Source organism: Apteryx mantelli, chromosome 9, assembly GCF_036417845.1.
Source record: "Apteryx mantelli isolate bAptMan1 chromosome 9, bAptMan1.hap1, whole genome shotgun sequence".
Classification (NCBI taxonomy): Eukaryota; Metazoa; Chordata; class Aves; order Apterygiformes; family Apterygidae; genus Apteryx; species Apteryx mantelli.
In genome coordinates this window covers 5,271,757-5,289,277 of record NC_089986.1, presented here as the reverse complement: position 1 = coordinate 5,289,277, position 17,521 = coordinate 5,271,757, and the positions used below count along the sequence as shown (strand labels likewise).

At 38.1% G+C, this 17,521-nt stretch overlaps 1 protein-coding gene across 1 annotated transcript in view; it reads left to right on the top strand.

Annotated features, from left to right (window-relative positions):
• WDR49 (WD repeat domain 49) overlaps nt 1–17,208 on the top strand; it is a 33,107-nt gene extending 15,899 nt beyond the window's left edge. The window contains 9 exon segments of the mRNA XM_067302172.1: nt 2,129–2,236; nt 4,544–4,615; nt 4,617–4,669; nt 9,259–9,364; nt 9,366–9,446; nt 10,371–10,438; nt 13,627–13,735; nt 14,920–14,996; nt 17,084–17,208. Of these exon segments, the coding sequence (XP_067158273.1) occupies nt 2,129–2,236; nt 4,544–4,615; nt 4,617–4,669; nt 9,259–9,364; nt 9,366–9,446; nt 10,371–10,438; nt 13,627–13,735; nt 14,920–14,996; nt 17,084–17,208 (799 nt within the window).
• The last annotated feature ends 313 nt before the right edge of the window (nt 17,209–17,521 follow it).

The following is a 17,521-nucleotide window of genomic DNA, read 5'->3' as shown; positions in this document are numbered from 1 at the left end:
GGACACAATCAGAGTGACTTAGTCTAGCACAAACTCGCTGGAAGTAGGGGGAGGATATTGTGTAGCTGTAGGGAATATGGCAGTGTAAATACAATGCACCAGTTCAAAGTATTTCTGGTCCCTGATGGTATCTCAGAGGCAAAAACTTCTCTATAAAATAGTGTCCCCCCCCCCCCCCAAAAAAAGTAATATTCTTGCTGCCTTGATCTCAGCGTTGTAACATAATATCAAGCTTATGCCTTTATGCTTTTCCCTATTATCCAGAATGCTGATGCTGAGGTTAATGTGAGTTATACTTGTGGCTTTGTCTAGCAAGAATTGTTCTCCTAGGAATGTTACTTCAAAGAAGTTGAAACCCCAGTAATATGCATTTCCTGGAAAAGAGGCTTCTCTTAATGCTACATTAGGGCTTGTCTAAATATAAAAGTTTGAGATTAATATGACTAGAATGACTGCCCAGCTCTGGATATGGTGCAATTATATCAAGATAACTTACCTCTTAATGGAAAGAGATGAGCTATACCTATGTGAATATGTATAGCAATATTAGCACTTCTATTATACCTGTCTAACTTTTGAAAAATAGCATTATAAAACCATAGCCCTATTTTAAACAGCTGTAACAATACAAAAAGCAGGTGCAACTGTGATGTTTTTAAAGAATGAACTAGAGGAAAGTCCAAATAGTAAGACCAAGAGTTTTAAATCAGTGTCATTAAGCTAAGGTCAAGTGTGTCCAGTAGGGATATTATAGCAAGGGAATTTCTTATTTCAGTATTTTCATCTTGTAAATAAAACTGAAGATGGAGCCTCCCTGAATCTCATTTACATTAAAAAAAAAAGTGTGCAACACCTTTGAAACAGATTGCTTCTATAAAACATGCCTAGTTGGAATACCAACAGGTGGAAAATACGTTCCTCTTTTAATGGCAAATATATCTTATCTAAAATTACTATCAATATAAGTTATTGCTTCATGAATTATATTGCATTTAAAATGAGATGTACTACCAATATTTCCCCAAACTGCATCTTCTTAAAAGCTATTTTAATCTGTAGGAGCCAGACTGTAAATTAATGAATATAAGCCTAGCCAAAGCACATAGACTGGGGTGTAGCAATGTACAGACCTTATTTTTCTTGGTGTTTAGGAAGAAGTCAGGCTAGTGCAGGAAGAACTGGAGTTACGCATGAATAGAGAGATCACTGCGTGCAGTGTGAGCGCGTCAGAGGACAGGTAGGCTGGCGGGGGGGCACATCAGGTGACCTAAATTCCCCCTCAGCCGACTCGGTGGAGAGAGCTGGGTGTCTCTACAGCCCGATGCAGAGTGACTCAGAAAACAGCGAGGACTGACCTGGGGGGTCTCTAGAGCCCTCCAAAGGGGAGCGCAGTTCAGGTGTACTTATCAATCCTACTGCCAGGGAAGCAGACTACGAACATTACTGCTCCACTGGATGGCATTTTAACTTGCAGGCCAAGCTGATGGTATCCTGCAATCCCAGAGAAACAGTCAGTGGGCACAGTCGGAGCAATCCGCATGTAATGTCATGTCCCAGGAAGTTATTTTTACTGCACGTGAAATGGAGTTGCTTCTGCGTAAGGGCTGTAAGTCTGCTATATTCTGGAGATGTCAGAATTACTGAATATGGATAGGACTACCTGAAAAACGGGAGAGATTCCTTCAAAGCAGTGAATTGTGCCAGTACAAGCAGGGGATTTGGAGAGAATTTACATTTTCTAACTCTCACATCACTGGTTCATGCCCTGCCTCTGATATGCAGTTCTGTTGTCTGTCTTCATGACCTGGAACATGTTAATTTAAATTTTTGTCTCTGTTTCCTCTATTCATAAAATGGGAGATCAACTTTTTTCATGAAGACAGAACAAACCTTATAGAGGGAGGGGAGAGCTGTAGTATTTGTTTTATTAATTCCTGTGACCTGATTCTTGGATTATATCAGGGTTTTTTTGCCATATAATACCTTTGTCTTTCAGGCATCTATGCCAGGGTAGTCACGAATGAGACGCAATGGATTTATTCCTTCACTGCTTTGATTCTGAAATTACTGGAGCGTTTTTCTGCTGTGTCTATACTAAAAAGTTATGAATTTCTTTCTCAGCTGGAAGCTTGTGGCTTCACTGTCACCACAAACTCCATGTTGAAATGGACACAGTAGTTGACATCTCCCAGATCCTGGTACTAAAGACCATGATATTGGTGGCAGGCTGGGAGAGGTACTGTATACATTATACAAAACAGCAGGAAAAGATAAATTATTAAAATGTATTGTTTGCTTCAGTTTTTTAAGATAAAATTTATTGAAGTTTAATTTGCTCAAGGCTTAGTAACTTACTGGCTGGTTGACAACCCAGTGCAGGAAGATTTAGATCTGGCTGTGTATCATGGGGAGAGAATTTTGCTATAAAAGATGCAGCGTAGTTGAGGAAATTATTCAGCATATCTCTTGCAAACTAAGGTACCAGTTCTGCACCAATCAATCCTGAAACCTGTTTGAATCCATGGGTCTGTCCATATTCAGACTACTGTAAGATTGATGCCTACAGCACGGAATTGTCACATGTTAACTTCATAAGACTTTGTTCTCTCTGCTTTATAATAGAGGGGAAAGTACACTTTAAAATTGTTCAAGATGGCTGAAGAATGGAAATTACATCCCCCCCCTTTTTGTACTGATATTACTTTGTACTAATTTATATTTTCATAATATTTACCAATGTTAGTAAGAATACAGTGAGACATAATGTGAAAACATTTTATCTCTAAACTTAAATTCAAAGAATACAGATTCTGCTGTACCTAAAGAGGTGATTTATGCAGCAGTTATTTACTGTGGAATTATGCTGACAGGAGGAATAGGATGGGATAAATTGCTTTTGTGTCTTTTTATCATCTCTGAAGCTTTCAGAACAAATGCATCTTTCTATGCCTTTTAAGATATAAAATCAGCAAGGAAAATACCCACTCATGGCCGTAAGCCCATTACATACAACATATTGACAGTGCTCTGGAAAAGGAGAAAAATGCCTTTTAATATCAGGTCTACATGGTATCTCTTTATATGTTTTGTATTTTTATAATATTTATTGTTTTTGGATAATAATCCTCAACCACAAGTCTATATTTAGGGAACATACTGTAGCTGTCCACACATGCTTCTAAAGTAATCATGGCTCATGAGTGACTACAACTCTTGAATCTCTGAATCAGTGATGTTTGCAACAAACCAAGAATAATATTAATTAGTATTATTGCATTGTTTTCAACTGATGCCTAGGAGCAGGCTTGACCTCACCCAAATTTGATAATCTAAATGCTTATCTGTGTTTGTGGGGGGGGTTTTTTGTTTTGTTTTGTTTTGTCTCCAGGAAAGGTTTGCTCTTTAGCTGGCTTGCATAGATGGGATGAACTGCTTTCTGAGTCTCCACCGACCGTCGTAGGAGACTAGGCAACTGGTTTAGATTAGTCCCCTACATTTTGGGGGGCTAATAACTGGAAAAAATGAATCGCCACTAGCTGTCAACAGGAATCATTAGAGGACTGAGCTTCTGCCTGAGCTTTCTAGAGCCAGCCCCTCCTCCTGGCCTTTTGGTACGCTAAATGACCATCGTTGTAGTCGCACTTGGCTGGAAAACGGCTGGCTCCTGGACTCCTTGGCTCCTATGACTCTTACACAGGCACAGAACTAGGCACAGGCATATAACGAGGATGATGGAGTTCGTTTTATTCTCTCTACAGTGTCTTGTCAATCCGTTGTTGATTTTTTTCTGATTCCAGTTATTGGCTCTAGTCCTTTTAAACAAAGTTTTATGTGGCATGGAGAAGAAAATCAATGTAAATCAACAGAGAATAAAACATCTCCGTGCCATACAAAATCTAGTTGCAGGCAGGCTATATCTTCTGTACACCAGACTAGACTGAAAGGTCTGTATTTTGGCAAAGATTATATGTCGTCCCCCTGCCCCCCCTGCCCCCGGCAGCCTCTAGAGCCCATCATTTTTTCAGGCATGATCATTTCACTGACTTGCCTTTTTTTCTTCCCAAAAGCAAATGTTAAAATTTAAGAAGTATATTATTGCTTATTTCTGCACTGTTCTTTGAAAACACGGTGGCAATATTTTTTGCAGTTTAAATACCTGTGTACCCATGCTGTAGATCTGAATACCACTCGAGATTAGGATGTCATCCTACCAGATGACACGTTACAAGCTACTCATACACTAATATGTATCTGGAACACTGTAGGTATTAGTAATATCACTGATATGTCTGCTGCTCAGAACATATATCCCATAGGGCTGTCACTGCTGCAAGCCAGATTCTTTGTTCTACTTTGGTAGGGAAATAGTATTTGTGGCACTTACTGTTCTATTCTCTGATTTGTCATGAAATGGCATTTTTCTGGCAATGCAAATCAAAATCCAGTACAACCTGTTAGAAGCAATACTAATAGAAAGCTTTCTGTAGTAGTCTGGTGAGACTAGGTTAAGTTGTGCCTGGTTTATTTGTGCCTCTTTTACAAGGGTAATTACAGTCTTCCACCTGGGGCAGATGAAGCAGGTTGCTGTTCAAGCCGCAGAATGGCGAGGAGGGGTGTCGCTCCGATATCCTCCGTGCTGCATTTTTCCTGCCAGGTACTCTAGTTACAGGTAGCAGAATGTTTATTGCCGAATAGACCGTCTGGAAATGTGCCATATTATTACACAAGGCTGATTTGATTACTGCGTGGGAGGGCTGAGGAATTGGCTTGTGGCCAAGGTCTATTACTTACCAGATATTAAATTAGAACTTTCTGAGAGTAAAGGACAAATGTATGTTTCGATTGAGCTTTAGTGTACGGTGGACTTTTTTTAATTTAAGCATTTTTAATTTAAGCGTTTTTTTCCTGAGTCTGTATGCATGTGTGTGACTGAGTGGAGTGAATGAAAGGGTAGTTGGGTCCCTATCACCATGCAGTCATCAAAATAAGATATTTTCTGTGTAGCAAAGCATGCGTGAAAATACAGTGCACACAATAATCATCAAAATGATGCTATATAATCTTCATACCTTGTTGATTTAATTTGGAATCTCTACATATATGGCTGTTTGAATCATTTACTGGCTTAGTTTGAGTGTCTCTCAGCAGCTAATTTTAGCAGCGATAGCAGGTAAAGGATTTCAGCCTTTAATTTAGATGCTTTTTGATACTGAAGATCCCAAGTTCAATTTTTGCTAATAGAATTGGCAATTACATAGGCAGTGAAAGAAGACACAAGCTTTGGCTCATACTGACCTTAAGGAGGCAGGACTGAAAGCCCTTGAATGTACCTTATTACAACCTAACAGGGGCAGGGAGAAATGCTTCATTTCTCCCTACTTCTTCCATCCATCAGTCTAAGATTGAAGGAATCAATCCAGGCAGGAAATCCAAAGTCTCGAAGCAGTCAACATTGAGCATTTCTACGATGGTCCCAAATACAAACCTTGTAATGCGGAGCCTCACATTCATGTCAGAACCTTGCACTGTCCTTGCTTCTCAGAACGTGGCCAGTTTGTATGATCTAAGCCTAAAATGAAGCCTTTTGAAAGGATAGGTGTTAGGCAGCGGGGGGAGAGGTATGCAGAGCAGCAAAAGGCCTTGAGTCCAATTTCTAAGTAAAAATCAACTGTTCATTTTCTATTTGCATCAGAAACTTAGAGGCTGCTTTAGCCGAGTTTTTCATTTGACAAAGATCTTACAGGAAAAGCTGAAAATTCATAAAATCAGGTTCTAAGATACTGGTATTTTCAAATCTAAGTGATTTCTTTCTCACTTGTCTTTGAATCAGGTTTTTGAGTTCTGAAATATGCCAGATATAAATATTTGCTCTACCTTTGTCTTGTAGACTTGGTAGGGTGTGTGAGTTAGGAGTAAATATTTATTTTAAAATACCTGAGAGTGAACATCACAGCTGGTGAATTATTGGCAAAAGATAAGATAGTATGTTTATTATTATTAAACTTTGTTGAAAAGGAAGATTTCTTCCTTTGAATAATATAATACACTTTTTTTTTAACCTCAGATATCTATCTCTTAACAGGGGAAATGAATTATAAATGCATGTGTGTTCTGTTTATAATACTAACTTGCTCCTGCACAGCTAGAAGCTTATTATTTAAATATTCTGAGCTTGTTCACTTAAGTCCATGAATTACCTGTTGTTTGCACGCAGCAAAGCAGGGCGAAGCTGGAGCCGCTTTCCTCTTTCAGTCCTGCTGACGATAGATGGAGTTGAGCCAGTAGTGCCTGCCTGAAGCCACAGCACCCCAAATATCATGGTTTCCTACGCCAAATAGACGTCTCTGAAATAGAAGGTGTGATACCGTCATGGTTTGATTTTCATCTGCTTGGAGAACTTTATCTCTTCAAATGAATCAGGAAGATTTCAGTTGCTTATTTTTCCAACAGCTTAAAATTTTCAAACTTTCTGATTTTTTTTCACAGAAAACCTCTATAAATATTCTATTTATAAAAAGGACTTTTCTCTGTTTTTATGCAGTGACCACTGTTACATCCCTATAAGAATGCAAGTTCTGTTAACCTTTTTAAAGTGAACTTTCATATAGAACTTGTATATATTTCCATGTGGGTAAGAAACTTTTTTATACAACCTACCTTCAACTTCAATCCTCCAAAGTTTCTGCAGTCCAAATCAGATGAGAAAGCAACTTATCCAAGTAATACTGTTGTGAGCTGGAGATGAAATATTGTATTTTCCTGTGCATATAGTATCCCATGTGCCAGTAAATTCGTGTCAATTGAGCCTAGCCTTAGGGAGATTACTTACAATTTTGTCCTGCCAGAGTGACAAAAGGCAGCCTGGAGCTGGTGTTCACTTTATTCACTTCCACATATTCTTCATATCCTCAGGGCTATTGCTTTTGTTTACTGTCACAGATCTACATGAGCATTTTTATATTATTAACTTAGGCTAGGAGCATTCCCTTAATTTTTGCCTTGTTTAGTTCCAGACTGTAAATAACACTAACTGCTCATGAAACTGCATCTTGCAGAACTCTACCCTGGGGACTACTCAGAACTGGAAAATTTCATTGCTTTGACAGTCTGTACAGACTAGCAGTCTGGTTGGAAATGGGTAATCATGACCCACTCCAAACTGCAGCCTCGCAGAGGAGAAATACCGTAGAGTACTCTGCAGAAGAAAGTATACGGAAAGTACTTGTCAAGCCATTTTCTCTATATAGTTCTTATTTTGGCTCCCTCTCCCCTTACTCCCCAGGCAGTATGATGGGAAAATAAACACAGATACTTATGTACGTTTCAAGGAAGGCAGTTGTTTCAGCCCATACAACACCCAGGAGGGCCGTAAGAAATGAATTAGTGATCTACTGTGTATGTACGCCAGCTATGATGCATATCTGCTTGATGGTGTCTAAGGAGCTAAATATCTTAGATGAGGGAGACTTACAATGCTCTGAGTGTCGCTGCTATGTCAAAGGAACAATAAGGTTATTAAGCTTTTAGGGGTCTGTACATCAGCCAGCTGCTGATATAATCCTGAGTAAAGCAGTGTAGGATTGTCGAAGTCAGTGGAACTGCAGTGATGGCTGAGGAGCTGCATTTTTAATAACGCTTGGGCCCCCTGGAATAAGTGACTTATGTTGATCCTGCAGTTCAGCAAAGAACCTCCAGAAGTCATAAATCTAATACTTAGATGACACAAACTGTGCATCTCTGTTGACCTAAAAGGAACCAGGCCAATATACGTTGGCTGAGGATCTGGCCCCATAATTAGGTAATGCTTTCTGTGCAGACAGCTGCTTGTGTGTAGACAACTCACTGATGTAGTGGTTGGGATGTGCAAATAAGGTAGTGAATATATTTTGTGCTCATTAAAGAAGGCATCGGAAATCTCACATAGCCACCATCTGCTGCCTTGTTTGTTGAGTTTGATCATTAGTCAATGAATGGTTCTACTGAAACTCAGTGATTAATCCCCAGGAAATGATGATTCTCTTTACCATGATGAAGGATGGCAAAATTTAGCTCATTATTTTGAAATTGTAATACTGTGAACCTTCTCTTCAAAAGAGACTGGGATTCATAAAGCAATAGGTACAAAAACGGGAAAACTAGCTATGAATTTCTGTAATGTCTTTTTACAGCTATAAAGTCCTTTATAATCATTTGGGATATGTTTTGTAGATACTCAGTAAAACAGCAATGTGGTTCTGCTTGAAGAATGTCTCCTCAGAGGCATACGATGTCTGCAGGTGACTCATGACTGACACATACTGCAACAATGCTGTTATGAGGCTTTTCTTTCTAGATAGAATATTTCAATGACAGGTATTGTAAATTATTTTCTGTATACTGGCTTGGCTCAGTTTGTCTACAATGATTAAAATGAATTTGTGGGGGAAGGTTATTAATGGTTATAATTTATTATGTTAGTAAGAACCTTTCTTTTTCTCTTAAAAAGAATGGTTCAATTAGAGGTGTTTTTTTTTAAACTGAATGTTGTTGTTTTTGTTTTTTTTTTTCCCCCCCAAACAACAAAGCATTAACTCTTGTTATAGATCTGTTCTATCTTTTTATGTGAACTGAACTGGTGGTAACTGATAACAACAGGGAATTTAAATAATCTAAAGTCTGGCAACATGCATAGAATCATAATATGTGCTGCTTTATAGCCCATGAAATTTCTCTGAATTCAGTGAGATTGCATAGGATGTAGATCAGGGCAGATTTTGGTTCTGTATTGGTATCTTCTGCTGTTTTCTGCCTTCTTGAGAATGTAAACTGTATTTTCTGTTGCTTTCACTGGGCATTCTTTGAATCTACCTGTGTCTACAAAGCAAATAGAAAAGCTGCAGATTTATTTGCTGTGATTTAGGAAATCATAGCTGCTGTTCAAAGGGCTACTGAATATTTTCTTTCCTGCCTCTATAAAGTATATTCAGTTTAACGAGTTAGGTTCACTCCTATAAGGAAAATTGTTTATACAGAGATTTATTTTGGATCACAATATTCCTGAACAGAAAACAAAGGTCAAAAATTCCTGAAAGAATGCTTTTAATCCTGTAACTCTTTTGTATTTTGTATTGCTTTGGGAACTGAATGCTTCTGGTAACTAATGTGTCATACACAGCTCATGTGGATGAAACCTACTTGCAAGTTTGTCCTATTGAATATTTAAGAATATGGAAGAATGAGCTCATGCATAACAGAAGGCTTCAGTGTTGAATTGCTCAGCCTGCACGTTTGGTCACATTTGTGTTTTTAGAGGAGCAAACTTAATTTCACGTGGAGGTGCTGGCTATGCCAAGCTTTGGAATACTCGAAGGAGCCAGCTGATGGCAGCTTGCTCCTGCTGGAGCTTGATCCATTATTGTGACTATTGATAAAATGAGTCAGTAGCTCATAACAGGGGACCTGGTCAGGTTGGTGAAAACATGGAATACACAGAATGCAGAATGCAAGAGAAGCATTCCATTTTTATTTTTACTCTCTAGTTTGATAGGACAAATGTGAAGGAATTTAGTTAAACCCTTAAAAAAAAAAAAAGGGGAAAAATGGAGCAAAGCTTCAGACTTCAGGTCTAAGCTACTGATTGAAGTCTGTGGGAGCCCTTTTATTTATTTTGGTGAGTGTTCAACCAGGCAGCTAAAGAAAAGCTGCTGTTCTCCCTCCCACCATCAATAAATTTATGAGATTAGTAGGAGGCTTTTCCTCATCAATCCTTCAGGGCCAGGATTACAAGCAGCAAGCAATGGCCCTGGCAAAACTTTCAGATGAATCCTGTCTGTTTTCATCAGGCAGTTGAGTGTTTTCTTTTTTGGCCAAGACTACTGTCCCGGTTGCAGCGAGGACAAGACACCCAGCCAACCCCCTGCCTAGGATGTTCCAGATGTGCCGTTGCTCTCACCTGCGCGGAGGGATTCCCGTCCACTCGTCCCCTTTGCATCTGTAGGGTTGCTCTCAGTGGTGTCTGGAACACTTGCCCAAGTTGACAAATTTCTTGTAACAACAAAGCTTTTTTTTCCATATTTTCTTAATAAGCCACTTCACTTCTTCACGTCCCTTCCTGTATCACTGGAGTCTCCTGTTCTGTTCAGCTATACTAGCTTTTTCTGCGGAAGGCAGGAGTGTCTTGAACTACTCTTCCCTCTTTAGATTTTGACAGTACCTGAGCAGAAACATGAAATAAATAAATAAATAAAAGGTAGCTGTGGTATGGTAGTTACTCTGACTTTTATAAACAGAAAAGCATTTAAGAACTGCTATGGTAGAAATAAATACTACAGCTCTATGGATCTCTCAGGAGATGCATGCTTTCTGTCTTTCCTTGTATCTTTTTCTTTCAGGAAAAGGATAACAACTGATATATATCCTAATTTTATGTACAGCAGTCTGCCAATTTTATCTGAAGACTGTAAGAAATTATTCAAACTTCAAGTAAGTGCTCAAGCTGTGCTCAGTGTTCTCAGGAAGAACAGCAAATTGAAAATATTCTTTCCTTCCACAAGGATCAGATGTAGCCAGAAAAAAGTACAGGTAAAAAAGGAAGAAGATGGATGAAATTTGGATGAAAAACAAACAAACCCAAACAAAAAACACCAAACAACCCCCCCCCCCCAAACAGCACTTCAGATTGAAATTTTTTTGAGAATATTGAAACACTTGAATATTTTATGTTGAAATAAAACATTTAAATTGTCTCCAATTTGGACCATTTAGGTTTGTTAGGCTAACATAATTAAATATTTAAGTAAATTCATGTGCTTTCTCAACCTTTTGTGCTGTACTTTCCACATCCTCCAGCTGGATTCCTGCAATGAGCAAAGAGCAGATGGAGTTTCCCAGCATCACCCACATGTCTAGTATGTAGTAGAAAGCATCTCCTTCAAATGGAAAGGGGATGATATATCATGACGTACGTTTGTTAATATAATGTATATTGCTCTATTAGTATACAAATAGACTTTACTTTTCCAATAATAGTGTGGTTTGTTATATGTTATTATGAAAGATGATTAGTCCTGGTGGCAATATAACAATGTATTAATCTTTATCACTTTGGTATGCTTTTAAGCATCTCAGTCTTCAACAACCTTCTGTAGCCTGGACCATCCAGGATACAAGCAAATCAAAATGCAATTGTACCAACACAAGGTTTAACACAAAACCTTGAAATATTTGCAAATTCAAAGTTTTTAAAATAACATTTACAGTTTTAATCTTAGAAATGCCTTGTACTCTGAATAAGTTTTAACCAAAATGAAGTAAAATCAACAGTATTCTTGTTGTATGGGGGATTATTTTTATATGGAATACAGTATTTATTAAAGAGTAAGCAGCAAGTGAAAAACATTCTGTTTGAGTAAAAATTTTTGAAATTATTTTAAAATCAGGCTCTAATTTTGGACCATTTCCCCAGATTTCACTCTATAAAACAGTTAAAAATCAGACCTGCACTGGACCCAACACCCAGAGTTTTTAATATTCTGATCAGAAAAGAGCAAATTGCTAAATAAATGAATGACTGTAATTATACAACTATTTTGTGAGAGAGCATGTGCTTTATCTTAATCATGGCCGGAGCTCTGTCCAGCAAACTGTCTGTGTTTAATCAGATTGCAGAGTCTGCATTTTTCTGAGGAATTGCCATTTTGTGCCTATTCCTAACTGTTGTAAGTAACAACATATCGGTGCCAGCCCTTTCCTTCACCTTAGAGCAAACCAGGTGCCTAAAGATGAACAGATTAAGTTGTTCCACTTCTGCACAGGAAAAAAACCCCCCTGACTTTTGGGTGTTCCTGTAAATATTTCAGTAGAAATCCCTTGTGAGGGATTCTGTCTTTCGTCAGAGCCAGGTTCCTCAGAAACAGTGCTTTTAGTAGTAATTGCTTTGGGATCACATCAACATGTCCTAGTTCTCAATTCTGCAGTGATGTGAGGCATTTCTTTGAGCCCCTTTTCTTTTTGGAGAGGTTACGGTAATGTATAAACTTCTCTACTGGTTATTAAGTTTTACGTAATTAACATGCCATTAAAAAAAGATATTCTGGAGACTTATTATGTAAGTTGAATTTCTGGCTCACTTGCTAAACATCCAGCTTGTATTCTGGCAGTGAGTGAGTCACTTCACACATGATCTGCAAATGGCTATTTGCCCAATCTGAAGTGCTCTGAAATCAAGAAAAACTTTCTCTTGGTTTTAAAGGGCTTTAGATCTGACCATAAATTGTTAAAGTAGTCCTGTTTCTCATGCTTACTCAAAAAGAAGCTGCATAGGCTTATAGATGTATTTGTATGTCCCAGTGCTGCTTCATCGTATTGTAGAAGCAGCAGCAGCTAATTCTGGTCATCTCACTATTAGCATAGAGTATATTCTACCCTGTGGATTTTGTTTTTTACACTTTTTATACTTATACCAAAAAGTCTTTTATTTTCTAGGAAAAGCTTATAAGGAGACAAAAGAGAAAATTTTAAATGACAAAACATGAAGCTGAAGTGATAAACAACTGTTTTGACAAAATTTCAGTAGTTACGCATAAGTACAATGTAAGTACAGAATATTCTGGGGTTGGCATTTATTTTTCAGAATCGACAAAATCAAAGGAATAAGAGCCTTTCTACTGAAGGATCATTATAGTTTCAAACCTTTCTTCAGCCATGTTGTAAAAGGCATCTAAGAGCACTACTTAAGCTACAAGCACAGCCATAAAAACAGTTACTACTTAGCTGGTAGGCAGTAAAATTTTCATTCTGTAGTCTTTCATAAAGGTCTGACTCATGCAATGTCTTGTTTCTTTATACATGCATATATTATATATATATATGTATATTTATATGTATATTTTCCCCTGAAACACTTTTAAATATGGATGAGTTCTATAGCTAAGGAAAATGAAGTGAAGGTGGCCACAGGGTGCACAAAAAACATGCCTAAATGTAGACGCTGGCAGGCAAAAGTTGGTTAACTGCTCCTCAGATCAATACTTATAGATTCCTTCCGCAAGACTGTGACCTTGAGGGAGACACTTGCATTTAATTTATGTTTGGGGATTACATGACTGATGTGATTTGTGGGCAGATACAGATTTATTTCAGCTATGTCATATGCATTCTTGCTTTCAATGTGGACTCAAACTAACTCCCAGCTGACTCTCAGCATCGTTTCAAATGGTATCTAAATATTTATTTTCCTTCAGCAACAAATGAAACATAGTATCTGGAGTAGCAATTAACATTATTAGTTATCTTCAAGAGGCTGGCCCAATTTCTCTGTATTTACATTGCTGGTTTAACAGTAGCTGTGCTCATCTCATATTTAAGAAGGATCCCACCTCTAACAGGGAGCACTTGGGGTTTTTAACTGAAGTGAAAAATGGTTTTATTTCCCTTCCCTAAAAGATAGCAAAGAACTGACTGGTTTTTGGTAGGTAAAAATAATCATGGTTTTATCCTATACATCAGTGTTTACAAGTCCCAAACCTTTTTGCCTCTACCTATATTGTCTGCCCAGGTGGAGTAATATTAGGAAGAGCAGATGAGAAGAGTTAACTTATCACAGCAGCACAACCCCATTTGGTTTTGCAGTAAACTCGGTGTTTTAAGGTGCATTTTGCTTATTGAATGTTGGAGCCCTCAAGGAGATCGATGGGATGAACAAGCCTGACTTTGTTCAACTCCCTGACAAATACTTCAGGGAAAAGATGGAGGAGAGGTGCTCTGAAAATCTGAGGCTTCCTACCCTGTCTGAAAATAAGTAGACTTTCATTATATTCTCATTACTCCAGCTCTCAGCACAGAAAGGCAAAAAATAAAGGTCACTAGCTTTTACCATCTGTGCTAAAATGAGATGAAGGTAATAGAGAACTCCAAGATTTATTGCTTAGCTGCTGATCCGAGGCTTCAAGTAAGTAGTAAGACATATAATCGTATTTGAACAACTTATTTGTAAGGGCATGTTCCACAACCACTGAATTTGATTGGAAAATTGGAATTTCTTTCATCAGGCACTGAATCAGGCTTTACAGATTAATTGAAAGAATTAGTCTGAAATATTGACTTCTGAATTTGTTTATGATGGAAGAAAGCAAGAACTTTAATTTGTGAGCAAATTTTTAAAGAATACATCCAGGAGTATGAAAGAAAAATGAGTTTTAGAAATTGTACCAGATGATTTCTGTCAAAGTATGATGGTTAATAAGATGCGAGATTTTCCTTCAGTTCATTTGGGAAACATTTATAAGCTTCATCCAGCTGTCAAACTACTGAGGGATGATACCTGGGCAAGAGGTTGTCTCAGCAAACATGAAAAATAATTCTCTCCTAAGTGCAGTTATAGTCAAAACCCCACAACCTCAGACAATTCCTCGTTTCCCTGACCAAAGTTTAAATGTGTGAGTGTCTGGTGATGGCTTAATTGCTCGTTAAGAAGAAAATTTCCATGAAACAGAACAAAGTAGGAAATGTTTTGAAAGTAAATGCAGTACTATAAAGGAAGCTGGGAAACAAAACAAAACAAAAAAACCTCACAATTACTTCCACACTATCTTTATCAAGCACCTTCAGATAACAACATTCTTCTTTATATGGTCCTACTAAACAACCAAAATAGAGTCCCAATAAAATGTCAGCAATATCAGTGTGTACTTAAAATAGATATTTACTATCTAGTTGTCTTTCTGATTCAGAGAGACCCATTTACTATTCAAGTAAAACTGGCTCTGGGCGAGATTTCTATAACTGCTTAATCTGATTCATAAAAGAGGCTGATTTGTTCATCATTTACTGTCTCAGCATCCTTGATGGGATGGATGCAAGTTGTTTTACAGTTTTTCCCCTATTCTTTGGAAAACCTCCTATCAAAACGTTGTAGCTAAGAATCTGATTGTGACGTGGTAGGATATGCAACACTCAAAACTATGCACACTGTAACATTCAGTTGATGATGGTTATCTACAACCACCAGCTTTTCAAAGGTCAGTATCCTCTGCTCTTTTGAGATACCATCAGCTTTCAGTGAGGTGGATAGCAAAGCTCAATAGCTAAATTCATGGAAAGAAATGAGGTGAAAGAACCTAATTATGTTAGACATATGCAGCTGATTCAGCAAGGCCAACTGTGCAAATTTTAAATTAAATATTTGGAAGATCTCTATTAATTGTCATATGAGCTTTCATTTTCTTTAATCAGGTGCCTGTTTCCATCTGACCAAGGGATGTTTTTTCTCGCTAAGGATTTTATCAGCCAGTACTATCTTTCTCTCACTCCCCAGCTCTCTTTGGTTTTCCTGTGAAAAGCCAGGTGTAAAATACTGTGGTTATGATACAGATAATTCCAGCATTTCTTAACTCTCCTGCTAATTGAGCTTCAACTATCCAAAATTCATCCTGGCCAAGAAAAGAATGTCTTACACTTCTGCATTTATGTGAATTGCTCTAAATAATATCAGATGAAGGAGAAAGCCACAAAAAGAGTGTGCACAGTGCATTTTAATAGCAATTACACTTCATTCAGGTTTTGTTATATGCAAATATCACCAACCTTATCAAACTAAATAACCACAGCTGTTAGTAAATCTGCATTTCTTTGCTAAGAGGATTTGGCTTTTTGCTGAACACTCTATAGAGAAAACAGCTAGTATATAGTCTTTGCCATGTTGGTCAAGTTTGTGTCAGCGAATAGTTTTAATCTATCGTGGGCACAGTTGTGGCACAGTTGTAACACAGTCATAAGTCACTGTCAGCACTGAGACCTCCTCCTGCATGTATCTAACAGTCTTCATGTACTGGATCCACAGCTTCTAAATGCAAGTAAATTTTTGGCTTAAATAATTGCAAAAGTCTTGATCTCTGCGGTTCATCTATGAATCTATGAACATGATGAGTTAATGCAACGAATGTATGAAAATGTTAACAATTTAATGAATTCCTCAGGCCTCTTTCCTGAAGAACAACATAGGCTCACCTCCAGTCTGTACTAAAATGAGATGCTGTCAGGTGTCATGGTAACAGCCCAGTGCATATTGTTTAATTCTTAGTTATGAACTTGTACTGACTGACTTCAGCAGCAGAGACATATGCACATTAAGAAGAATCTTGTCCTTAATCTGGGGCTATAGGAATTTCTGAAGATCAGCCTGTTGTGTGCAGGTATGTAAATACATGGTTGCGGGGTAAACCTGCTCAGTCAGGCAGACCGTCAGTGAAGTTTTAATAATCTTGTTTCAGTACAGGATAATTTGATTTTTTATGAGTCCTTAAAGAGCGGTAAAGAAGGCAAAGTGAATTAAAAGAATATAGGGTTAAAAAAAAAAAAGAAAAAAGGCCAGTCTGGTCTCTTTCCCAGCAGAGCAGGGAATTCATGTGTCTGTGAAGAAGTAAGCAGTTCTGCTTGACGTTGTAATGGTTGGGTACGGGCAGTGCGTACAGGGAGGGAGACCTCTCCATTTGGGGATCATTTCAGGATCCCTTTAAGGAGGAAGGAAGTCAAATATAATAAACAGTTATATAAGCACTAGTAAGGCCTCATTTTCCAGAGATTTATCTCTTGAGATAGACTGGGTTTGACTTCAGTGCCTAACAAGGAGATAGCTCTGACTGAAGATTTTCCTGGAGCTGGGGCACCTTTCAAGAAGGGCTATCATCCCCTGCTCTCTTCCAGGCACTGAATTTACCTTGCAGTCCTGCTCCAAGAGAAAGGCTCTTCCTCTCCATCCACTCCATCTGTACTCCTATTTCATGGGAATTAAGTTATCTCTGAGATCTTAACTCTTCCTTCTTAGACTTGGCCAATGGACTCAAAGGTTGTGAGTCAGAGATAGGCACAGTACAGTCCTCATGAATGAATAAGTCTTGTTTCCCTAATTGAGAGAAATACGGAGAAAATTGCCAAAAAGCTAACACTGCATCGGAGCTGGAAGCAGAAAAATCAGTGTTGTTGTCTGTGAATTGCATGCTTGAGGTCTGCCTCTTTATTTTTCCCTCTTCCAACAGCCTGATTTCTACCAGTGTGTCTTGCTAAACGTGTAACTGATTTTGATGTGGAATTCACTGCTGTTTTCTAGCCTTGGAAGCTGTATTTGATGAGAAGAGCCTGTTCCCAAAAGAAATTCTCAATCATGAACTAAAAGCAAGACAACTCTGTGAGCAAATGTGCAGGGAAGGCAAGATAAAAAGAAAGAAGAAGTAGGCAAAGCTGAAAGAAAAATAAACCTTTCTTAGGAATATTTGCACAAAGGAAGGTGTGTGCAAAGAATGCCATATATAGATTGAAACTGCCTTTGCTGCATGATATTACTTTTTACAATGCATTTCCTCCCCGTTTTTTTTTTCTTTTTTTTGGGGGGGGGGGGAACCCTTTCAGCATTTACTTGGGATCTTGTCCTTACAGGGCTCTTAGGTCTTAACTAGCAAATAAGTATCCAGCTGTCTAGCTTTGTTCCTATATGTTTCATCTAAGGAATTGAAATCAATGAGGCTATTTTTATACTTTTTTGTCTGTT